Genomic DNA, 27,625 nt, shown 5'->3' with positions numbered 1-27,625 from the left:
ATTTAACACTGTCTTTTCAAACTGAAATTCATGACATTAGTTTTCTTTATGTTCAATATCACTTTATTGCTTATTGACCAATCATAAACTTCCTTGAGAGTTTCATTTGCTTTCTCTGCAAGGAGTTCTGTTGTTTTCTCAGTGACTACAATATTGCTGTCATCAGCAAAGAGAATTTTTTCACCATGAGTAACACTACAGGGAAAGTCATTGATGTATATCAGGAATAGTATTGGTCCTAATATGCTGCCTTGTGGAACTTGTATATTAATGTATTTTGGTTCTGATAAGTGATTTAGTATATGTTTAGATCTATTTGAAGTATGTGTTATGTCTACTCTTTGAACCCCATCTTCTAGGTATGATCAAAACCAGTCATTAGCTATCCCTCTTATTCCTAATGCTTCTAATTTATTTAATAAGACTTGTGGTTCACTGAATCAAAGGCCTTAGAAAGATCCAAAACATAGGCCTGTGACACACTCATCTTTATCAAGAGCATCAAGGTCAACTTTTGTGAAATCTACTATGTCTGACTCCATATTTTTGCCACTTTGGAAACCAAACTGTTATTCTCTTAAAAGATTATATTTATCCTGGTAATTCATTAATCTGTCTTTCATAACTGCTCCTATTATTTTTGAGAATGGTGACAGCATGGTGATGGGCCAGGTAATTTTCTATGTCTTCTGCAGTACCTTTCTTCAGCAAAGATACAACTCTTGCCTGTTTTAACTGCTCTGGAAATGTCCCTCATTTGAAGGGTTCATTTATTATATTTGTTAAGGGGCCTTGTATAATCCCTATGCATTGTTTCAGTACAAACATTGGTACTTCATCTAAGCTTACTGACTTTTTATATTTTAGTTTTTGAACCATTTTATTGGCTTCATTCTCTGTGGTTGGAAGTTAACATCATTGTGTTTACTGCAACATTACTCACAGGTGTTGTATTTGTTTTTGGGAATTTTATATTTTGTAACTTCTCAGCAATACTTGAAAAATGCTCATTTACATAGTTTGCTAAGTGTTGTGGATCATTTATTACCTTATCCCCCTCCCTTAGCAGTATGTTATTCTGTATTTGTTTGCCTCTCCCCATTTCCTTTTTTATAACACCCCAGGCTGCTTTGCTTTTACTCTCTGCTTTATGTATTACTTTGCCATTAAATTGCTTTTTTTGCAGTAATCAGTACATTCCTATAGATCTTTTTGTATTCTAAATATCTAGAATTATAGTAATTCTCATATTTATCACTGAGAGTAGATTTGCATTAGTCACAATTTTTGTTTCGTACTTTACAGAAACATCCTCAGGTTGCGGCCTTTGCCTACCAATGTGTGACTTGACATGATAACCAAAAATCCTATGTGAAATATAAATGTTAGGAGGAGTAAAGTTATCAGCGTATCATGTAACTGAGGTACTGAATGGTCAACAGACACAACAGTATGACTTAAAAATGTCACTACACTATCAAATGATGTCCTACTTCAGGGCAAACTAGTACAAAATAAATACACACACATTTTGATGCACCAGCACAGCTGCCGTGCTCTGGCCAACTACATTGTTCTGGTGAAACAGTTTAACTAAGAAGAGGTGGTCTATTGGGTGGAGTGAGCAAGGAGTAGAGGGAAGTAAGGAGGGGAAGGGAGCATTAATGGGGAACATGGCTGATCCACAGGAGGCAAAGGTAGCAGATGCACAGGACAGGAATGTGGCACAGGCAGGTGGAGTTGTTTTTATATACAATGCCATAGAGGAGTGGTCAGGAAAGGGGAGAGACAACAGAGGAAGAGGGAGACTGTGGAGAAGAAGTAGTGAGTGTAGATTGAGTGATGTGGGGTAGAGGGAGGGGGGTTGTTAATACAAGTGGAGATGGTTGTGAGACAGGGACTAGTGGAGGAGGAGGCCAGAATGGTTGTTGGATGGAAGGATGTATTTTAATGAAAATTATGATCCATGTAGTGCAGAGAACTGGTATTGGGAGGAGATTTTGAAGCAACCACTGAAGTTGAACACATGCTCAGCAGCATGTTCCACTGCTGGATGGTCAATTCTGCTCTTAGCCACAGCTTTGAGCTGGCCATTCATTCCAGTGAGAAATTGTTGTTGGTAATGCTCACATTAGAGGCCCTAAAACGTTACATCAAATCTGCTAAATGCTATGACTACTTTCAAAAGTGGCACAGTCTCTGACAGAATAGGATACACCTGTGATGGCACTGGAATAGGATGCACTGTGTAGGTGAGTAAGACTTGTCTTGCACTTAGATCTTCCATGGGGCATGACTCAAATGGCAAAGAAGGCAATGAGTTGTATGTTGTATAAGGATGTACCAGGATATTTTATAAATGGGATTGTTGGCTAAATACTACTTTGGGAGAGCTGTAAAAGATTATACATGGTATATTTCTCATTTCCATGCACAATAATAAGTAGCCAAAGCCCTTGAAATGGGTATAGTTAAGCTGTTCCAGACTGTGGTTATATGGAGGATAAGAGAATCAGTGGGGAGGGGGATTGTTACTTTGCAGCTGGTTCATGGTGATTGTCAGAGAATTAGGGGCATGTGTGGATATGGCACAGGATAATTGTTTGCAGACTAGATTTGGATGGTAATGCCTACCTGTGAAATCTTTGGTCAGATCTTCAGCATACTGGACAACCTACTGCTTGTCACTGAAAACTAACCATCCACAGCTGGCCAATTTTTAATGTGAAGCAGGTGGTAGATATCAAAGTGCAGTTACTGTTGATGGATAGCGAGCTTGATATGAACAGAAGCTTTTATGAAGCCTTTGGAGAAGTAGAGGTCAATGTTAAGGAAGGTGGTGTTGTATGCCAAGGAGGACCGGGTGAAGCAGATGGGAGAGGTGGTGTTGTGGCTGTAGAGGAATGAGGATACAGTGTCTCGGAAATGGGTGTACATCATTAAAGTATAACCATAAAGTCAAACTACACAAGAGATTTGGAATCTTGAAGGGAGGGGGGCTAGGAAGACTTACAATAGCTCACAAACATGTTGGCATAAGAGAGTGCTATGGGCATTCTCATGAATATGTTGTGAATTTGTCTGTATATACTTCTCTCAAAGAGAAGAAGTTTTATGTGATGATTTAGTCTGCGAGGTGTATAAGAAATGAAGTGACTGACTTGGAATAAGTAGGATGCAGGCAGAGGTGTTCAGTAGTGGGGGATGATGATGCATAGGGAGGAGGCATCACAGTTATGACTAGGGATTTGGATGGTAATGGGGTAAAGATGGTTGAAAGATGATGAACAAAGTGGTTTGTGACTTTGCTATGTAAAGCTATGCTGTTGGCACTGGAATGGAAGTATTGATCAACAAGAGAACAGGTTCCATAGGAGCACAAGATACATTTAGTGTAGAGATTCTGGGACCATCCTGATGATCTGAGCAAGCATTGGAGATCACGCTAGACTTCTGAGACAATGTAGTCATGCAGATGTATAAATGTGTGGGAGTATGTTTATTCTGTATGTTATGTGTGTATGAATGCGAGTGTATGCTTAGTTTGTGCTTAGTCCTGAAGGACATGAGCAAGTGCTTAGCAGTGTTTTTCAGTCTTGTTTATGAGCCTGTTGAGTTATCAATCCCTCTACTACATGGTAAGTTGTTACCTTTACTCCTCCCAGAACCATGGTTTAACTTGACTTATACCACATCTCTGAAGGCTTTCCTTGATGATGGGATTTACAAAACACAATATGTGAGAGATTAAGTGAGTAGCAGCATAGTTAACACACTTGCATATGGTTTCCAAAAAATTGTTAAAAAACTGCCAAATCCAACATGCTTCGATGCTATAGGGGCCTATGCACAGATTCCTTGTGAGGTTGTATACAACTCTTATTTTAGAAGCACATCAGCTCAATTAGAAGAACACTCTAATAACACAAGGTCTCTTGCCCATAAATTTACGGACCCTGTGTACCATCATGCCTAAGATGCCTTCACACTGTGGCAGGTGATGGCAGCTGGAGACCTATAGGTGTAAATCCTGCCCATGCAGGTGCCCCCTCTCCCCACAAAACACATCTGTCATTTGAACATGATGCAGTGTGTGTGTGTGTGTGTGTGTGTGTGTGTGTGTGTGTGTAATGAATGAATGGCAAATAAGTACACTGCACTATACTAAATGTGTTGACTGCACAGGCTATTTGACATCTTCATTTTGTGTAAAGGGACTTTAGATGAAGGAGGCGAGAGATCATAATCACACTAAGTTTCCAGTTATAGAGGGCTATGCATACAAGAATACAGTTGTGTGATCATTCCTATTAAAACACACACACACACACACACACACACACACACACACACAACACAATAAAGCATTTTGTACACTCTAATTACTTTGAGAAAAATGTATTGGCATTTAACTTACATTGGTGCTATTTCTGTGCCTTGTTGCATCAGACTTCCAATTGTGAACCATAAACTGTTACTCAGTGTAAATTGGTTCTCCAATGTTTCTGGTTCTTCAATGCAGGGGTATGGGTTTGTCCATTCATATGGACTGATCCTGAAATAATAGACAAAGTTAAAAAAGGCCAAGGAATTATAAATTCAGTTTACTACTTAAAAATGCATTTCATGGGTGCAGAATGTTAGGCATGATACGAATCTATTTAGACATGTAGGAAAATGTTTAAACAGAAATTTTAGAAATAATTATTCTACAACTACATTTCCATCCCATAAAGAATCTAGCACAAATTATATTGTGTATATTGAGAAAAAAATTTGTGCTAACAAGTAAAACTGACAATTACCTTTCCAGTAAAACCCTGCTGCTATTGTAACTCCATATAGCAGTCCATCAGGTAAGATAGTGTAATGTTTAAGACACTGGGCTCATATTCAGGAATACAGTCATATGCTTGTCTAGACATTTGCACAGACCCTGTGAATGCCACTGTTGATCTTTCAACAGGACTACTGTTGATTCCTATCCTTTTATTTATTATCTTTTTGCATATAGAATTTTTATACAATTTTCATACAAACAGTAGAAATTTGCAATTCACATGTACAAGAAGTCACTTACGGGTGATGGCCTGTGATGAATCAGAGCTAGTGTTCTACCTCTAATGGCCTTAAAAGGTTATTAAAGTCTAATTCTTCTTTCTTCCAGTAGCCCAAACAAATTTCTAATATTAAATTTCTAAGAACTCTTAGCCCTTAAACTGAATTTTTTTCCCAATTAAAAGTTAATGTAAGGAATTTGTATCAATGGTAATGAACAAGACATCTGATGAAGATGGGGATAATAGCTAGCTTATGGGCTCTTACTCTAGCAGCCATAAAGTTTGGTCTAAGAACTAATAAGCGAAATATAATGTCACACAAAATTTTATGTGGTTTCAAGACAAGTATTATGATTTTCAGGGCATGATTGTTGTCAATATATTATTTCATATAAATAAGACTACTGACATTTTTTTATAAAGCAGTCTCATGCTAATGACTAACACTGCTAAGTTAAACATCATGTTACACAGATAAGAGAAAGTATCTAGATGACATTGTTGCAGACCACTATCCCTCCCTCAGGAGAAGAGGTTCCATAAATTTATGCCCTATTAGGCCAAATGTAAGAAAACACATAACTCAGGTAGGTTTCTTGTGTTTATCTGTGTGATTGAAACTCATCAGTCTGTCTCTGCTGTGCAGCAATCAGATAACTTGCTTATAAAGCTACTGAGATATTCACAGTGAGCACAAAAGTAAAAACTACAATGTCTCTTTTTATACAGTGTCTGTATATTCACAATACAATTTATGTCTGGAGGCACATCCACTGTCATTGAGGGTTCAGCTGTGGTAAATATTACAAAATAGTTTCACATTCACGTACATAGTATTGTGAAGAACATGTAATGTCACTGAAGTTCTCTTAGAAGCTTCTTTAAAATGCCATGGAAAAAAGTATATAGTTCTATTAGAAAAAAACAAAGTCAGTGCTGTAATTTGCTGACTAAAATTATTTTTGAATTCAAAGAAATTCACCATATTGTCCACTGTAACTTAGTGCAAACTGCATCTTGATATATTTATTTTATTCTGGATGTATTTGGAGTGGCCTGTCTTAGTTGCCTCAACCAGCACAAGTATAAGTAAGACGTTTTAACATACCAGACATGAAAATGTTTGACAATTTAAAACTATGTGTTTGTCTACTGTTTAGCCTCATATGAAAGCGGAATGTGGGATGATAAGCAGTACAGAAAAGAGGAGATTATAAGTTTTTAAAATGTGGGGTAAAAGAAGAATTTTGAAGTGTAGGTGGGTAGATCAAGTAATTAATGAGTAGGTATGTACTGAATTGAGGAGAAACCAGCCTTAAACTGCAACATAATGCAGGTAAGATATCTGCTATGGTGCAAAAAGAATCAACTGAATTTAAATAATAAAAGTGAGAGATGCTTCACATGAGTGCTAAAACAAATCTTTTAAATTCTGGTTACATGGTAAACCACACAAATCTAAAGGTTGTCAAATCTACTATGTATCTAAGGATTACAATTACAAACAATTTCCACTGGAACTATTACATAGAAAATGTTGGGGGCAATGCAAACTAATGAATGTGTTTCACAAGCAGAAAACTTAAAAGCCACAACAGATATACTAAAGAGACTGCCTACACTACACTAGTCCATCCTCTTGCACACTAATACTGCACTTACTGCACTGTATGTAATCCTTTCCAAATAGGTTTGAGTGAGAACTTTGAAAAAGTTCAAACAAGGGCAGCTTGTATTGTATTATCATAAAATAGGGGGGAGAGTTTCATGGATATGATTTGTGACTTGAGCTGATAATCATTACAACAAAGGCATTTTGTGTTGAAGCAAGTTCTTTTCAGAAAATTTCTAAAACCAACTTTCTACTCCAAACACAAAAATATTTTGTTGATGTCCATACACGAGAAGAAATGATAAACATAAGAAAATAAGATAAAGCAGACCTCAGATTGAATAACCGAAGTGTTAATTTTGCTGTTAGTGTGCTGTTCGAGAGTGGAATGGTAGAGAAATAGTTTGAAGGTGGTTTGATGAGCCCCTTTGCCAAGTACTTGAATGCAGATGTAGATAAACATGAAAGAGTTGTTAATTTGAAGGGACACATCTAGAGGCTTCTAACAATAGTTCATTTTGTAGTGGAGAGCTGAATGAGGAATGGTGACAGGGGTTAGAGAGGGTTACCAAGTCAATGACTATATTCAGCAGGTTCAAGTGGATGTTAGTTCTCACAGTTACACAGAGACAGGACCATACTGAAGGCATAGCGAGAGAGGCCCACTGGAAAGGGTGCAGGCAAAGAGGGAGCACAAAACTGACAAGAACAAAAGTTCAAGAAAGAAAGATCATTCAAGAATTACTCAGGAGAGGTACGTTAATTCACTTGTCTCTCCTGTCTTCTGCGTACGAGATGAAGCCTTACCCTTGGCCCACAACTCTAAATGCATAGTACCACATCTACTGTGCCATTTAGTCCTAGTAGAATCATGAAAAAATGACTATTACTGAACAGACATCTATTGCTAATATGGTTAAAAAGAGAACAGTGCACTCAGTTCATACAACTGCCACCTACACAGTTCACTTGCTTCTGACAATGTAGTTATTGCTGCTACTTCACCACAATATTTTAGGTTTCCGAATGTCAGTGAGCAGATGCTGATGCATATATGCTGTTTGTACAAAGGCTTCCAGTATTTCCCAATTTCTGCCAACTGATGACTGGAGTGAGACATGACAGTGGAGGAATCAAACACAGGGAGAGGGTTTATTTAGTTTACTAGCCTCCTCAGCTAGTAACTTTGCGTTGAAATTTGAGGTCATACTGTATCAAATGTTCAAATAACTTAGGGAAATGCAGCTGGGTAATGTCCTCACAACCATTGGTATTTCAACAATCAAACTCCCAACCATTTTTTAGGCACAACTGAAATGAGAATTTCCTGTGCACAGTAACTGATGCCAGGGATATTTTTCAACTACGCTTAATTTTCATTAAACATATTTAAAAATTATAAAATTTTGATAAATCTGTAAAAAAAACTAAAGAATATTTGTTTTATAGTGAGTGGGGGGGGGGGGGGGGGTTCCAAAGGAGGGCACAGCTTTCAGAATCTACCAATGATGCAGGATCACCCCAGTACAACCATCAACAGAATGAAGATAGACTACCACAGAGAGCTGCATCAAATTAGTCTTCAGACTGAAGACTAAAACAACAAGAGAACTGTGTGCTAGACCATTACATGTACTAAGATTTCTGTTTTTTTGTGGGTCGTTCCCCATTAAAGAGTAAAAATGCATTGTGTCAACAACATTCCAGAAGGTATGGCTGAATCAAACTCTCTGGTGTGTCCTTTCTAGAAGTGCTAATCCCACAGAATTTGGAAGGAATATTGAAACTATGAATCCATCACTAAGACATGTTTGGATGTGGAATGCACAAGGAAAGTAGAGATTTGTTTAAAATCCTGGTCTGGAACACAATTTGAACAAGCTACAAATGTACATCACTGCACATCCTTCACTAGAGAGTAAAATTGTGTTCCCTCAGCACCATCTGTGAAGCTGTCATTTAAACAATTTTGTTTTGTTTTGTACATTCTCTCATTGGAACCACACTACTCATGAAATGCTGAGGGCTTGGTTAAATTCCTTGTATTGTACACAGTTTTTACTTGTCATAAATGTCCATTACAATGCATACTTTTTTAAAGAATAAAAATGTGAAACATAACTACAGATGCATTTATTGCCAGGACAATACCTGAAGAGCTGTTATTGTGTACTGGTAACATCAAGAAAGGTCATCACTCTTAAATGCCTAAGAAATTAAAACATAGGCATTGTAGCGATGTAACATATATTCCATGAGCTAATTGTCAGACATACTTGCCAAGTACCATATTCGAGAAACTTTCTGTTGCAGCACAAGTACAGAGTTCAGTAAGGGGAAAAATCTGTCAACAGGTTATTAGACTCAGTTTTCATCATCATGCAGTCAGCATAAGCTACTCTCAAAAGAACAAATGTTCTGCTTTTTTTAATTAGTAATTCTATTTATGATCTGTAGAACAATGAAAGAAAGTTCTATTGAGAACTGATATACAATATACAGCATGATGTGGCACTCATATGGGCAGTTGTGAACCTTGTAAATGCCTTTCAAATTTGATGCTTACCTCTGCCATTTTTACAGGTTAGAGCTGTGATTACATGTTTTTGTTGGTGTCAATATGAACACAGGTGCTTACGAAAACATTTTAGGCAATAGTATGCACCCACATTAGGACAATAATTTGCTACTAATGTATTTCCTGTTATCTTTCATTTCAGGGTCTTTGGCCAACATTTATTTAATAATTTTTCTGATCTTTTGCTAGCAAGAGTGGCTGGCATTGTCAAAGACCCACCAATCATTGATGATGGCAGCTGAAGATCTCAAATGAAGAGCCAACATACAATTCAAGAAATGACCATGAAAGCCTCAACAACTTTATAGTTTGCTATTGGTTCAGTTCTTTATCAGCATTATAATGATTATATCAAGAGACAAAGGGCAATTGCATCATTGTTGAATAAAACTTTGGAGGATTTACTAGGCACGACAGCCCAAAGCCTTAGGCTGAATACCATAGTAACTATGTTTTTTGTAACTGGGATTTAAAATTGTTTTACTCAATGGAGGAATTCCAATACCATTGGCATAAAGTGGAATGTCAGCTATATGACTGATCTGTTTCCCCAAACATCCAAAAATATCTGTTCACTCTGCTTCATGAAAAAACTGATTTGAGTATAATCTGTATCATATTACAACTCAGTAGTAAGCCTTCTGCAAATATTTAGAATTCTAGCAGATGACAGTCAGTTAATTGTAAATAACAGTAGGACTGTTACAAAGAATGTTAATACCCAGCAAAATAAGACTCCACACAAACACAGAGTTTTCCTTAAGCATGGGTAAGTACAAAGTAGTCCTTGTTATTTTGCTGCAAGACAATGTGAAACAGATTGAACATACAGAGTATGTTTGTTAATGGTATGGTAAGTAAAGGGTGTTATGTTCTAAGACCCCTGAAATTATGCACCAACATGGAAATTGTTGATAATGCTTACTATGCTTATATTAAGTCGCATCCATTCTATGGAGTCAAATTCTGAAAAAACTCACCAGCAGCACTCTGTATAGTTAAAATTAAAAAGAAGAAACTTATGATAATAAATGGAAGTAAAATATCATGCACACATATCTTTACAGCACTTAACATACTTTCACTCTGTTTCATTTATATAAGAAAAACCATTTTATTTTTTGAAATAAATGACATAGGTAATGACAATTTTTTTCAGAGGAACTAAGATGTTCATGACCATAACACCAGACTGAGCAAAATTTTCGTACAAGCTGTACAAATAACAGAATGTGTCAGAATGGTCCATTAAGTATAGTACTGAAACTTGTTAATAAAATGCCTGTGAAATATAAAAGCAGTAAAGTCATTTAAACAATCCTAACAGCAGTCATATTTACGGTGTCACTATTTCTACTCTGTGAGCGTATTCATGGGTATATAAATTACAATACACAATATCACACATTTGTTTGCTCTATATTTGCACTACCTAAGTTTCTCTCATATGTTAAATTCTTGTAGTCTATTTTATACAATGTTCAATTTGTGCATAAAAAACTAATACACACAACTTGTTCAATACTTGTAGCACAGCATGCTATCATTGATAAGACAGCCAATAAATAAATAAATAACTGAAGAAAAATGAAAACTTTAAAGCTATTGGTTACATGGTTCACATCATTGACTTGAAGTAGAAAGTATGTGCACAGACTTTCAATCATGTACTGTATCTCTGGAACAACTACATACTTACATTAAAATGCAATTACATTGGAATTCCTCCATAGAGTAAATTTTAAATCCTAGTTACAAAAAAATAAAGCTTAACAAAGCCAAAGTAAAATATTTTGAAATTTATAACATTATGTAATATGACTTTTTTTTAGTGTCCAATGTGTATAGATCACCTAACAGGAAGATTTGCAGATCTCTCAAAAAGAATTAAACTTCACAACAGGAAACTGTGATAGAAAACACTGTGGCCAGTATTTGAATGAAGAAAGTATTGAAGCCAAAAATATTTATTTAAAACTTAATTGCAGAATAAAATGTAAGTAAAAATATCTATACGTACAAGAGTGTCTGCTTATAATTAGCCACTGACGACATTATGACCAATTTTGATAGAAAAGTCTTATAGGAAACATATAGGAATGTTAGTGTAATAATTTGCTTGGGTACAAACTGTGTATTAACAATGTCCCCTATAAATTAAGCTCAGAAATATGGCAACAGAAATCCTGATGGACTGTACATAATTTAAAGAGTAATAGTATGCACTCACAAAATAGTTGAGACAGTTAGTTGTTAAATGACACATAAACAGGATGAGGTTGTGTCAGATGAATTGGGCTAGGGCAGAAAAAGAGGAATGGAGTGGAAGGGAGTGTTGGAAAAGGATGGCTGATATTTGGGAGAGAGATGCAATACATGCACAGAATATAAATACGGTATCACAGAGTTGGTTCTGGCAAGTTGTATGTGGTGCGTGATGAGGTGGAGCTGTGGTCTGAGAAAAGGAGATAAAACAGAAGATAGAGAGACTGCAGGGAAGAAGGTGTGAGTACAGGGTGAGTGAAGTTAAGAGTCATCGAACAGGGATGGGGATGAGTGTGATGCAGGGTTTAGTGCAGGCTGATGCCACATTGAAGGATGCCTTGCTAGGACAAATCTCTACTAACACCTGTCCCTTATCCACTTCTACCCCTGCTCCATGACTGTAAATTCATATCTTCTGTTCCCACACCCTTTTCTGCTCTTCTTCACAGATCATGAAGTTTTTCAAATTTACATCGTGTTTTCTCTATAAAGCAGATAATAGAAAAGTGTAAAAAAAGTAATCTTTCAAAATAACTTTTGTGGATTATGAAAATAACTTCAACTACATGGTGAGATGTAAGTTGAGCGAAATTTTAGGAGAGTTTGGCATTTCTTAACGTTTATTAAAGTCAATTCAGAGTGCTTATACAGATGAGAAGATTAGCATATGCGTTGGCCCAATCACTGTTACAGGAATGAGAAGAATCATACAAGGAATTAGACTAGGGTGTCTTTTATTCCCAGATTATCCAATATATATATAAATGCCAGTGTCAATAAAAGGCAAAAGAAAGTGGAAGATTCCTGCCCACTGAGATGTGAAGTAATAAGCTCATTCCTTTTTGCAGATGGCCATGTTATGCTGGCAGATATGGAATACCGGTACAATGCACTGTACTGTCCTTACATGTAGTAGCAAAGCAATATAAGTTAGCCATATCCACAAAGAAAAACAAAGATATGATACTTTGTAGAAAATAACACCTTAAAACTAAAATCATAATGAAGAACAGAATAGTGGAACAAATCCATATATTCAATTACCTGGGCTGTGATACCTCTTTTGTTTATGACACTGATCCTGAAAATTAAACTTCATAGATGCTTACACATGTTGGTACTTTTTGGTTAAAAGAGACCACTCGCCAAAAAGAAGAAGAATTGAGTTGTCAATAGATGCACACTTATCAACAACTCATTGCTTCTGCTTTTTGGTGGGTAGTCTTCTCCAGGCTTCAGGCAATAAGTATTCACATTCTACAAGAACTTTTTTACAACATTTACAAATGTTATTTTTGATTAAGAGGCTACTCCTGCATAAAACTTGGAAAGAAGTTGTAGTTGAAATGTATAATACTATGGATGTTCTTTTATACCTCCATGGATCTACAGTAAGGATATTAACAAACAAACAGCTAAATAGAAGTGAAGTCACAGAAATGAGACCTGTAGCAGGATACATATTAGAAGATCATAAGAGGAACAGTAAATTAAGAAAAGAGTGCTGTATTCTATGTGTAATAGAGAAGTCTCAATAGTATAGAAAGGAGTGGTATGTGCATCTACTACTTATGAATCAAAGTCAAATACCAATGACAACCTATGAGTATAGGCACAAGGGTAGAAGGAGGATAGGATGACCATGAAGAACATGGTTTGGTTAGTTTTAATTTCTTGATGTCAGAGCAGGCAAATATGTCTGTCCTATAAATATATGCAGAAAGCTAACACAGTTATCAGTGTATCAGTGTTTAAATGCCTTTTGATAACTCAGCATCTGTATATTCATTGAGTTGTTACCTGTACTCCTTAAATTGTAAATTAAGCTTAGTTCTATTTACAGTGTAATCTTCACAATATGTGGAGAAAAATATATATGAGAAATGCATAACAGTATGAAGTTACATCGTTTTAGAATTTATAGATATCTATTAACCTGCAGAGGGATTTAAGAAAAAGCATACTACACCATAAAGCGGTATGAGATCTCAGATTTAAGTGACATAAAGAACTGACTAATTACTCTCATACCAAGTTGTAACAAATTGTTGGTTAAAAGGTTCCTCATATATAATTTACTCTTTATATACATAACAATGTGTCACTGATGTAAATATATGAAATTTTATGTGCTTCATGTCTCAGCATTATATGTAAATATTCACACCTGTAATATACAAAATGTTTGAATGTGAATATACTCTAATGTTCTCCTTAACTGTAACACAATAATATATAATTCTGAATCAACTTTATAAATACAAGTACCAACTTTGAAATAAATGTGAAGCAACAGGACCAAATAAAAACTTACCACATAGTTATTAAGAGGTTTTACTTCTATTGGCACATTGCTAACTAAGTGCATTTAGGACAACAATTATTTAGCTTTAACAGTTATGAAGAATGAAAAACATGTAACTCTATGATTAAAAAATAAGCAAACCACATTAGTAATTTACAAAAAAGTTTTACCTGCCCATTACAAAGAGCATAAGAGATACTCCTATGTAAGCTGCAAACATTACAATCCAAACATCCTTGGAGAAAGGATCCATAAATGAAAATAGCTTTGGTGCCGCCTTCATTGGTTTCTTGTAGAGGATAGCAATACCTGGAAAAAGTATTTGTATTTACAGAAACAACAAAAATAAATTAAGTAAGCCTACTGTAAATTAAATTCTTCATTCATTCTGTATATTGTAGAAGTTGTTTATGGTGTTATAGATTATTGTAACAAAAAACATTTAAAATCCTGACACTAGTCTCAACTGAAGAAGCAACTCATATTTTATTAATATAAAGAGCATGGTTAAACATGCTCTTACATTCTCAGAAGAGCTAAAATTAACTCATATTTCTAAAAAAACCTTACAAGCCTGTTCACAACTAACGGCTACCTATCCAGAGTTGTTAACAAAGTATTTCAGGAAATTTGATGATGCATGAGCAAACTGTCAGGGTAGCATCTTCACTTAGATCTAATATTATCTTAATCATCCCCATTTCACATAATGTATAAGCAGATCAGAGAGCTAAGCATGATGGAAGTTTTTGCTAAATTAATATGTTGTCTTGAACTTTCTTTCCTGAATTTATTGTTCATGGTTAGATGACTTGCTGTTGTCCATAAGAACTTGAAAACATTTCTTATTTATGCACAGGTATGGACATAATATTTGTTGCATGTCTATGGAAATTGTGGAAAAAAGTCTTCTCCTAACACTGCATATAAATTTTTGCATTTCCTCATTTCTTCACTTCTGTCTCAGTGTACCCTAAACATACAATTACACATTCGATCATTTCTTGGAAAGTGGTAGTTCAATAACTTTTAATACATTTCCATTCTAAAGTTGACGACATTTGTAGCTGTAACCTTACTTCACTGACAAATTTCACTTCCTCCACCATCAGAAATTCCCTGCAAACAATCAACAGAACTTAAAGCCATAACAAATCCCCAAAACCAGTATTAAAGCGTCCTCCAAGACTCTTATACCCACATTGTGTACTAGAAAACAGTGGCATAGTGTACTAGAATGATTTTCTGTATTTTCTGTTCCATTTACATGGTGTATACTCCAAGACAGGCTTTATGCCCCCACCTATAAAAATCTAAGTTGCAAAAGACATATATTGTAGGAAGTAACATGTTTGTGGCTAATTTTGTATTGTGAATCTCATAATTCTTTGATTAAGGATCTCTGTAATGAACAACACCTATTGTGTAACATCTCTCCCTGTTTTTTTTTAGTAAGTTTCTAACATTATTACTGAACCATGGTGGACCACTTTATTTCTCACTCTCTCTTGTGGGACAAACATATGGAGCACACGACCAAAAGTAGTCTGAATTTTCACAAGAAATTGTCCACATTTCCCCCCCCCCCCTCCCCTCACACACACACACACACACACACACACACACACACACACTCTCTCTCTCTCTCTCTCTCTCTCTCTCTCTCTCTCTCTCTCTCTCTGCCACTCCATCCACAATTCCCCAGCCACTGCATAAATGTTTTCTGATGATTGCTCAAGTATATATTCATCATTTTCTTGGAACATTAAATTTCATTCAATTTTGAATGATGCTACAATAACCTTGTGGTCGCTGATCCTTATCTGGGCATTCTCTTAACCAAAACCCTTGTGAGTTGTGTGTCTCATTAACTACTCAAGATCATTTATAGAAAATATGTTTAGTGCAATGGCATAAGATTACTGGAACCCAGCTCCTGTTCTAAATAACTGCATCTTCCAGTACAGACACAGCAGTTTTAAATCTCTTCTCATCCCTGTGGCAGGATTTGAGAATTTAAGTACCTTTGATGATTTTCCAAGCTTTCTCTGAAAATTTTTGACAATCTGATACTTTTCAACAACTACTGTTGGTGTAAAGACTATTTGACAGAATATAATTTCACTGCAGTTTGTTTGTAGGAACAAGACATTAATTTTAATGAGCTAAAGTAATTCAAAAACCTTATACAAAATGATTCTGTGGTTTGCTAATGCCTTCTTTTTTTAAAAATTTCCTCTTTCTGACTTGCAATGATGTTTATTTCCTCTATAAAAATTACAAGAGACCTGCTCATGGCTCTGTTTTCTCGTACAGTTATATCGTCATGTGGTATACAGAGTACTTTTTATACTCCAAAAACTCCCTCATGTGATGCCAAATGTGCTCTACCACTCAAGCAACTGCTTTCTGAATGTTGTGCACCTGACTAAAATTCACCACATGATAGAATAGGTGAAGAAATAAATTTGCAACCAGGTCTATATATACAATTGATACAGCCTAGGAATTAAGACTTACACCCGACAAAAACCAGAGAGTTGCTACTGGACTTCAGGATGACACAACAAATGACAGGCTGTGCTTCCATATCATTTGTGGGGAAAGTGGGGAAAGAAATCTTCATTGTATCAACCAAATGTAAACAAAAATTTAAAAAAAGGGGTACAATCTCCACATCAAGACAACAGGCATCACTGATGTCAATATGAACAACAATTTTGCCAACTGTTGGCACCCAGTGTGCTGAATACCTGCTGCAGAGCCTTCTCCACATACAAGATTAGAGCCACTGACAGTCAGACCAACTTCATTGAAATTCTTTCTGACCTAGCTGCTACTTCCTCAAGGAACTAAATTATCTGCTTCTGATAATTATCTCCTGTCCTAAAAACTGAAGTGGCTCAGGATTAGTCAATTGTAATTTCATTGAGGGACAACATTTCACTTTCTTTAAGGCAAATGGCAAGAGACATCCAACCAATACCCAAATTTGCCCTCTGCCTAGAAATTCATGAACGCTCCACCTTCCATGAGTCACCTCTTGGGCAAGGACAAACTAGCAATGTCAAACAAACCTGAAGATTCAGTGGTGTTGGGGAACACTAGCAGTCTCAATGTACATTTCTCATTACACATTTTTATTCTCTTATCAGAAAAATCTGAATCTGGCTTTGGCTGAAAAGTGTTAATGCACATAATTTTTATAAATCATGTTTTGTTGTTGAAATAAAAACGCTCATATTATTGAAGACTCCTATTTTGATTTTATCTTCCATTGGTGAGTATATATCTCTGTTTTCACCTTTTACAGTTATAAGGTTGCAAGCAATTCTTTATTATTTAACTGTATTTATAACTGAACTAATAGCCAATGTCTGTCTGCATAGTTATTCTTCACCACTCTAGTAAATAACTTATTATTCTCTTGTTATTTTGAGACCTTTAGTTACCTCAGTTTGGAATTTCATAAGTTATATTCTTCTTTAAGTATATTTATGTTTACTTCAGTAGGCCTAGTGGTACCCCATATTGTAACTTATCATTGTTTGTGAAATAACAGTGTGGTTGCTGCAATCTTCTTGTGATTATTGCCAACAGAGTTCTATGTGTTGAGAGAAAATTTTTAATAGCACTCTCATGCATATGACTGCCATAATGAGGCAGTATATCTGTGGAGTAGTAGTGTTCAGTTCTGACAGCTTGTGTTGTGTGATGTCCTTAGGTCAGTTAGGTTTAAGTAGTTCTAAGTTCTAGGGGACTGATGACCATATATGTTAAGTCCCATAGTGCTCAGAGCCATTTTAACCATCTGAACTGACCGCTTATGCCATCCTGAAAACTACATTAAAGGTGAAATTTAGACACATTCCAAATGGGCAGCAACCGCATAGAAAATCAGCGTATAGCAGAATGAGAAAGGTAGTGGAAGGACAATGTTTTACTAAATGCTGCCTCAAATTGACACACCCATTAAACAAGAAATGACAGGAGATGACAACAAATTACACTGACAAAACACTATGAAATAGATGTACAGATTGAGGCAATCAGCAACACAGAAACATCACAAACAACATATTAACCAACAAAACAAATGAAAATAAAAAATTAAATTTGTCACTTTTATTTTTAGTCAGTTCCCTTACTTGGATATAAATTTTCCTTTTTGTAATAAGAAATCTAGAAATATTTCCTTTGCTAGATTGGCAGCCACATCTAATCAACCACTATGTTTCCATTCAGATAACATATACTCAAATTCAGAACTGTTGATCCTCTCTCATCATTTGTGTCAGTATCTCATAAAGTGCCTGAAAGGTATCTTAAATAACATCATCACTGGTGTGAAACTTTATTTACAAATAAATCACATACCTAAATTCATGAACGGCATAGTAAAATCCACAGCACTCTCCCGTTCAGCTGTAATTGTCAAGTCTGTGATAGCCAAATCTGCATTCTGTAATGTAAAAAATATAAAGATATTACAAAGAAAAAAATAAAGTATAATATCACAGATAGTGTGACATAAATGACTCATCATTATAAGAGTACAAAGACTAATAAAATAAATGTAAAGTTGTGATATCCATGTTTTTTCCATATGACCAAATTGAGGAGCAAATTTCCAAGGTCATGGAACGTGTCAGTACATGAAACTACAACATAAAAGTAATAACAGATAAAAATAAAATGTTTATGAACCAAAAAAAGTCAATCCTTAAGTTTAAGTAAATGTAATCAACAATACAGCAAGAATCAGATTAATTTTTCAAGGAACTCCTCAACAGAATAGAAGGGGTGACCCATGAGGAAACTCTTAAGTTATGATTTAAATGTACATGGATTACTGATAAGATTTTTTAATTCAAGCGCCTTTCTGCACAAGAGTTAAAGAAGTCTGATCCAAATGCAGGCTTGATTTCTGCCGAGTGTTAACTGCATGAAAGCTGCTTATTCTTGGGATAAGCTAATATTTTTAACAAGAAATGACAGTCAGGAATATGTGTATATTGAGAGGTCATTGTCAAAATACCCAGATTCGTGAAGAGGGGTCAATAAGTGGCTCGTGAACTTACACCCCTTATTGCTGGAACTGCCCATTTCTGAGCCAAAAATATCCTTTTGTAATGGGAAGAGTTACCCCAAAACATAATACCATGTGAAATAAGCAAATGAAAATAAGCAAAGTAGAATAATTGTGTTGAACAATAACTCACTTCAGATACCATTTGAATAATAAAAATGGCAGTCTTAAGTCTTTGAGCAAGATCCTGAACATGGGCTTTCCATGAGAGTTTACTATCTATCTGAACACCTACAAATTTGAACTGTTCAGTTTCACTAATCATATACCCATTCTGTGAAATTAAAACGTCAGGTTTTGTTGGATTGTGTGATAGAAACTGTAAAAACAGAGTCTTACTGTGATTTAGCTTTACTTTATTTTTTAAAAGCCATGAACTTAGGTCATGAACTGCACTATTTGAAACTGGGCCAATGTTGCACACATCATCCTTTACTACTAAGCTAGTGTCATCAGTAAACACAAATGTTTCAGAGTTACCCATAATACTAGAGGGCAATCATTTATATAAATAAGGAACACTAGTGGCCACAAACTGATCCCTGGGGCACTTCCCACTTGACTGCACCCCACTCAGACCCCACATCACAGCCATTCTCAACATTGTGAATAATGACCTTTTGATGCCTGTTGCTAAAGGAAGAGGTGAACCAATTGTGAGCTACTCCCCATATTTCATAATGGTTCAACTTCTGGAGCAACACAATCAAATGCTTTAGTTAAACCAAAAAAATGCCTAACATTTGAAGCCTTTCGTTTAACCCATCCAGTACCTCACAGAGAAAAAAGAATATAAAATTTTCAGTTGTTAAACAACTTCTAAGGCTGAACTGTACATTTCATTACAAATTATCTTTACATACACAGCCTTTTTAATAACTTTAGCAAACACTGATGGCATAGAAACAAGTCTAAAATTGTCTAAATATCCTTTTCTCACTTTTCATAAAGCAGCTTTACTACTGAATACTTTAATCATTCAGGAAAGTGACCATTCCAAAAGGAAAAATTACAAATATGGCTAAATACAGGGCTAACATGCACATCAAAGTACTATAATATTCTGCTAGGCACTCCATCATATCCATGAGAGTCCCCAGTCTTCAGTGATTTAATTATTGACTCAATCTCCATCTTGTCTGTATCACAGAGGAATACTTCAGACATCAATCTCGAAAAGGCATTTGCCGAGAAAGTTATAAGATTCCCTGCATAAACTAAATTTTTATCTAATTCAACATTAATGCTCAGAAAATGATTGTTAAAACTGTAAATATATCTGATTTATCAGTAACAGAAATATTTTTTCTATGAACTGACTTTATATCGTTGACCTTGTGCTGCTGACCAGACACTTCCTTCACAACTGACCATGTGGTTTTAATTTTAACCTGTGAATTAGCTATTCTATTTGCATAGCATATACTCTTTGCCTTCCAAATAACATTTTTAAGCACTTGCAATACTATTTGTAATGGGCTACTGTTACTTGATTCTGACTACTTCTAACATTTTGATAGAATTCCCACTTTGTTCTACATGGTATCCTCATACCACTAGTCAGCCACCCGGGCTGCCTATTACTACTGCTAGTACCCCATTTAGAAGATTCTAATGGAAATCAATTCTCAAAGAGAATGGATAATGTAATAAGGAAAGCATTATATTTATCATCTATGTTATTGGCACTATAAACATCCTGCCACTTTTGTTCTTTAACAAGGTTTAAAAAACTCTCTATTGTTGTTAGATTAACTTTCCTACATAGTTTGTAATTATATGTGACATTTGTTTGAGTACAAAAGCCATTTAGTGTTAAAATTTGTGCATCATGGTCTGAAAGGCCATGCTCACTTTTGCTAACAGAATGTCCATCTAGTAATGAAGAATGAATAAAAATATTGTCTATGTTTGTGCTACTGTTCCCCTGCACCCTAGTTGGAAAAAACACAGTCTGCACCAGATCATATGAATTTAGGGTATCTGTCAACATTCTTTTTCTTGCACCAGCATATACAAAATTTATATTGAAGTCACCACATATAACTAATTTCTAATACTTCCTACAAAGTGAATCAAGAACCCTCTGTAGCTTGAGCAGAAATGCTCCAAAGTCAGATTTAGGGGACCTATAAACAAAAACAATTAGACGTTTTCAACTGCCCATGCACAACATTAGAAAATCTGTTCAGTGCAGTGCTGTGACACATTATGGACTCAAATGAAATATTGTTTTTTTTATGTACAAAGCCACTCCCCCAGTCTGCAAGGATCTAGTACACTTTAATATTACTTACTTTTGAGGCATCACTCGAGATTTATTTTGGTATTATTTAATTTTTATTTCTGTGCTGTGTTCACTTCTGAGCCCGGTGTGATACGAAGCACGACAATGGGTTTTCTCCTAAGACCTATATATTTGATATTAGTATTTGTGATGGTGAGTACCTCACATAACTTATGTGATTGAAATGTTAATTACATTTTGCTTTTAAAATAAAGGTCTGTAATGTTAATATTAATGGAAGGAATGACTGCAAAAAACCATCATATAGTTGAGGTGCTGAGCAGACAATAAGCCCACATATATGACAGGAAGTGTTTCAAAGCTTTCCAATAGTGCCATTCCTCAGAGCCTGCAAGTACAGGGTATACATACACACAAACATACAGCTGCATAGCTTTATTATGATGCCCTAGTAAATTATACCAATAGGTGGAAGAGAAGGTATTGAAACCATAAGGGAATTTGGATACAATGTGTTTGACTTGGGTCCAGATCATAAAGTTATCATTGATGAACCTGAACCAGATAAGGGGTTTATGATCATGAATGGTTAGGATGGTTTCCTCTAGACAGTCCATAAACAGTTAGGCATAATAGGATACCTTGGTGGTGCCCATCGCCATGTCACATATTTGCATGTATATCTTCCCCTCAATGGAGAAAAAGCAATAGCTCAGGAAATAACAGGTCAAATTTGTAAGGAATAGAGTGGTGGGTTTGGAGCTGGACGGACATTGGTAGAGGCAGTGCTCAATACTGTCAAGCTGTGGGCAAGGGAGATATTGTCACATAAGGAGGTGTCATCAACAGTGTTGTAATGAGATGGGGGTGGTTGGTAGGGAATGAAGGAAGGGGTTTGTGTTCTCAGTATGGAAAGCTAAGCTTAGGATTGAAGTCAACCAGAGCCAAGATTCATCTCATTGTGGTGCAGTGATAACTAAATGATCTGTGGATGATTATCCAATTAAATGATGAAGCAAATAAAGCACTAGACAGAAATCACTGAAAATATAAAAAGAGTTGTAGATGAGACATTCAGTTTCTTATTTAACATGTCAAGAACAAATATATGGTTAAAGCTGGATGTAGTGAAGTTTAAGAAGATGAATTTTTTCTATGTAAACTTATGAACCATTTAGTTGATGTGATCATATCTTTAGAATTTCTTGTTACTAGCAGACAATGTGAAGATTAAAGCCACTTATCATACAAAAAGGTGTAAAGATATGTGTACTTGTTTGCTAACTGATGCAAAAGTCAAATTTGAAAGCTGAGCTACTGTGTTCAATGCCTACTGAAATGTCTAACCACTGCAAAACTCTACTTTTCCCCAACAAATCAAGGAGGTTCTTATGAGAATAGAAAACTCAAGAATGAAATTCAGCATTAATCCAGATGAGAATGGCAGCATGTTGTTGTTGTTGTCTTCAGTCCAGAGACTGGTTTGATGCAGCTCTCCATGCTACTCTATTCTGTGCAAGCTTCTTCATCTCCCAGTACTTACTGCAACCTACATCCTTCTGAATCTGCTTAGTGTATTCATCTCTTGGTCTCCCTCTACGATTTTTACCCTACATGCTGCCCTCCAATGCTAAATTTGTGATCCTTTGATGCCTCAGAACATGTCCTACCAACCGGTCCCTTCTTCTTGTCAAGTTGTGCCACAAACTCCTCTTCTCCCCAATTATATTCAATACCTCCTCATTAGTTATGTGATCTACCCATTTAATATTCAGCGTAGTGGCCACTAAAGGCAAATTATGAAAAAGATGGATATACTTCCAAAGGAAAGGAGATCCACTACAACTTGTAGAGTTTTGCAAGGCAATGGGAGAAAGAAGGGAGACGAGTTACTTGCATTTATAATAGATGAGTTGAAGAAAAGCATCAGCAAGTTGGAAATGACAAAGCATCTACAGAAAACAGAAGTATGTTAGAAGTGTTGAAAGGAGGAAATGCACTATATCATATATTACATAAGGTGATCCAAAAGTAGCTGCTGTACACTTTTTTTGGGCATAATATATGCATGAAAATAAGAATAAAATGTTAATAAAGTTTTGTCTGAAATTGCTTTATTTCCAAGATTATTTCCAAGATATGCAGTGGAGTAGAGCAGCACAAACAATGCAGAATTAATTCTTCTCTGAAAGCAATGACATATGAAGGGACAAAAAATTCTACGTTACTATGTACTGAACATTTACCTCACAACATGTTCAAAATGATATCCATGTAGATGAATACAGTGATGTGCTTGACATCTTGCCACTCTCAGTGTGTTGTAGGCTCTGTTCATCCCATTTTCCACATAATTGCACATACTTTTTTTATTCACTGCTGTAGTTGTGCTATATTGTCATTTGAGACGCCATACAGGAGCTCACTGATATGGCCACAAATGTACATGCCTAAGGGCTTAATATCTGGAGATCTGGTGGGCCAAGCAACTGGTCCTGCTTGAACTATCCACTTATTGGGACAAGTAAAAGTGTGATACTCTCCTTCCTCCTGACTGAAATGTGGGGGTACACCATCATGCATACACCATAAGTTGGGTTGTGTAGCAAGTGGGACATCATGAAGCAGACCACACAATTCATCATCCAAAAACTGTCTATACCCTGTGCCAGTGATGCATTGTGGGATAACATGCAGTCTGAGTAACTAATTGTCTACTATACCACACTAAACGTTCATTTCAAAATGATGTTGATATCCTCATAGTGTAATTATGTGAAGATTCTTATATGCCAACACGTCACACATGCATGTTAGGAACATTTACAATACCTACACAGATAAAGAGGCTCTCATCCATAAACAGTGGATCAGTAGCATAACACTCGAGTTATCACTAACAGAAATTATGACATGTAGGGTAGTCTACAGGTGTCAGAACCTGTACCTTCTGTGTGTAAAATGGGTGGAATTGCTGTCTCCTAAGCTGGTGTCATACCATTGATTGAGGAACCTTTACAGTGGCACTTATAAAGCAGGTACTTATGACCATTCTTCATCTAGCATATCCAGCTTGTTCTCAACACCCACCCCATCCAGTTCAGGATGAACAAATGGTGGCACACTACAAATGCCATAGTCCCATAAATGCCTGTACACAGCTGTGGAAATCAGATGGTTTGTTACTTTTCTATTTAGAAACACTTCCATATATCATCATCTTGTTGCTTGTGCATTGCCTTCTCTTGCAATATAAAGGAGATGCCTATCCATATATTCATTGTCTGAGTATGCCATTGAGGCTATTGTATTATACTCAATGACTGCAGTCTATGAAATAGCAAGAGAATGACTGTATGTAGAACGTCTGGTGCCGCTACACTACAACAGCACCATACAGTACAGTGTATCACACTGAAGCCAACTAAACAATGCCATTTCATGCTAGAATCAACTGAGCAGTGTAGAGGGGGTGTAAAAAGCAGCATCAGTTGATGCACAGGTGTAACGTGACATGGCAAAAGCTTGTACTGGCTCATTATGACATTATGCATCATAAGCCAGAAATAAAGCAATTTTAGATAACATTTTATTTAATATTTTAGTCTTCTTTTGATGCATACATTACACCCACAAAGTGTGTAAAGTTGGTCTTAAATCATCCTGTATACAAGATCTGGGGCACAGAGGAAATGTCTAAAGTGTGGAAAGGATCTAGAATATATACAACCCATGAAAAAGTCCAAAAGAAAGACCACCTTTACTGAAGTATATTCCTCTTTAGCATGTTATCTGTGGTGTGTATTCAATGGATGCAAGGCAAGTACTACTTACCTGGCATAACCTGGAAACAATGGCAAAACTAATAGAAATATTAAAGCTGGAAAGAATTCCACTCATGGGTTAACTGATGTGATATTATACAATATTTTTGGATTAGTGCTGTAAGTTTTTCATGATTCACTGCAGAATTTATAACTTTGCACTCACTATGAGTTACGATTCCCTGAACGAGCTGTACAAGTGGTGGCTGGAGATCCAAGACCCACTGCCCCACTCCAGCCACCATGTCCCACATTGTGACTGCTGTGGGCCTTGGTGGGAGGCTATAACAACTAAACTGTAATTTCTTTTATGGAGCTATGGTACTTGTGGTTAAGGTAAATTACTAATTGCACCAGTGGTATATAGAGTTATGGTATCTCAAGTGCATAAACAATCTTAGCAGGTTATAATAATCATGGTATAGCTGTGCTGCTGTTGGCAGAAATGTAAGTAGCATAGGTTGTGGTATATGATACCAGCAAGTGGCAAAATCATGGAAACTGAAGCAGGGCAGTGCAAGTGTAAATGTGGGACTCGGCTGCACAACTTTGCTCACACAGTTTCCATGAGGAAATGAACATAATATGGTTGGGTAGATCTACAATTGAATCATCTGCACTGAAGAGCCAAAGAAACTGGTACAACTACGTAATATCAGATAGGGCCCCCCTGAGCATGCAGAAGTGCCTCAACACTATGTCACATGGACTTGACTAATCTCTGAAATAGTGCTGGAGGGAACTGACACTATGAAGCCTTAATGGCTGTCCATAAATCCATAAGAGAATGAGGGGGTGAACATCTCTTCCGAACAGCATGTTGCAAGGCATCCCAGATATGCTTAATAATGTTCACATCTGGGGAGGTTGGTGGCCAGCAGAAGTGTTCAGACTCAGAATAGTGTTCCTGGAGCCATCCTATAGCAATTATGCACATTTGGGGTGTCACATTGTCCTGCTGGAATTGCCTAAGTCCATTGGAATACACAATGGACATAAACAGATACAGGTGATCAGGCAGGATGCATACATATATATCAGAGTCATATCTAGATGCATCAGGGGTCCCATATCACTTCAACTGCAGATGCCTCACACCATCACAGAGCATCCACCAGCTTGAACAGTATCCTGCTGGCATGCAGGGTCCATAGATTCATAAGGTTGATCACAGTCAAATGGTTTGACTTTTCAAGAAAATTATCCTACACCATGTTGATTTGAAAATATGGTGTAAGATGTCAGTTTAAATTTTGTTCTACACAACTTTGAATGTATTTTACTTCTCACTGATGTCTTAAGTGATATATTTCAAACACTAACTTATGACATTGGCTAATAACAAAATCAATCAATTCAAAGAAATGTTGAAAACCAAATGTGAAAGATGTGAAATAATATTTGAAAGAGTGATTCAGGACCAACATTGGATGAACCAGTAGGAAAATATCATAGGAATAACACTGCAGTTAAGTTGGAAATAAACTTTGGAAGAACCTCCTGTAAAATGTTCTACACAGTGACATGGCAGTTAGAAGATCGATTTAGTAACTTGGACTGTTCATTGTTCAAGTGTTCAAATGTGTGTAAAATCTTATGAGACTTAACTGCTAACCTAAATTATCCTAAGGACAAACACACACACCCATGCTTGAGGGACTCAAACCTCCACCGGGACCAGCTGCACAGTCCATGACTGTAGTACCTTAGACTGCTCGGCTAATCCCACACGGTGGACTGTTCATTATTTTTGGAACTTATGAACATACATAATTTTGATTACTGCAAAAATGTTACTCTGAATGTATATTACAATTGCTCAAAGTCTGCAATGGATCATTTTTCAGTTTTTTCTATTTAAGACCATAGCTGTTGGTTGTGTATATTGCTGGAGAAATGTGTCATAAATGTGTGATTTGTTGAAATTTATTACCAGATGGGCTCCAGACTGCATGCTGTGAAAATTTGAAACTCTTTGAACTTATTTTGACTGTCCTTTGACCCAGTCCCTCAGCTGAGAGAAGCCTTTCAACCAGAAAAAGATAAAACTATATATGTTCTCCACACTCTCAGTAACAGCTCACAAACTTAGTTCTATTATTAACTCTAAAGGATCTTGTGTGGCAATTGAGGTCCAAGTTTTACAATCCAGTGACCAATAATGTTGCCAAAAATGTAACTTCATATTTTAAAATACAAGGAACCACAACCTGTGCACTATTTATTTATTTATAGACAGCTATGGAAAAAGCAAAATAAGCATAATATGGACTTATACACTGTGTTTACTGACTCTAATTAGGCATATGACAGCATTCACTAAGATATACAATTTTCTGAGAGAGTTTATTGTGTCCAAAAAACTGGCCACTCTTCGGTGCGGCGGCCATTTTGTCACGTTGACTCCTGGGACACTTCGCCACCTCGGCTCCTGTCGGATCCGCCGAGTTTCTGCAAACACCACGACCATGCCTCGCCTGTCCCACCCACCACACACTGTAAACAAACCGCCTCCCGCGCCGCTGGCAACATTTCCGTCGTCACCAACAGCACGGTTCACAATCTTCACCTCACACCAGGCCCCCCACCCCCCCAAACTACAGTAAACTACGTCGACTGTGTCCCGAGCACCTCTCCGACCTTA

The 27,625-nt window shown here is 36.4% G+C and overlaps 1 protein-coding gene across 3 annotated transcripts in view; it reads right to left on the bottom strand.

The window, feature by feature from the left end:
• Positions 1–27,625, bottom strand: part of LOC126298678 (glutamate receptor ionotropic, kainate 2-like) — a 397,907-nt gene that overhangs the window by 86,837 nt on the left and 283,445 nt on the right. For all 3 annotated transcript variants that reach the window (XM_049990109.1, XM_049990111.1, XM_049990110.1), the window contains 3 exons: positions 18,198–18,282; positions 13,991–14,129; positions 4,418–4,555 (listed from right to left, as the gene is read on the bottom strand). In XM_049990109.1, the coding sequence (XP_049846066.1) occupies positions 4,418–4,555; positions 13,991–14,129; positions 18,198–18,282 (362 nt within the window). The remainder of the gene's footprint in view (positions 1–4,417; positions 4,556–13,990; positions 14,130–18,197; positions 18,283–27,625) is intronic.

The sequence above is a fragment of the Schistocerca gregaria genome, chromosome X (assembly GCF_023897955.1).
Source record: "Schistocerca gregaria isolate iqSchGreg1 chromosome X, iqSchGreg1.2, whole genome shotgun sequence".
Classification (NCBI taxonomy): domain Eukaryota; kingdom Metazoa; phylum Arthropoda; class Insecta; order Orthoptera; family Acrididae; genus Schistocerca; species Schistocerca gregaria.
The sequence above is the reverse complement of the archived record's forward strand: the minus strand, read 5'-3'. Positions and strand labels throughout refer to the sequence as shown.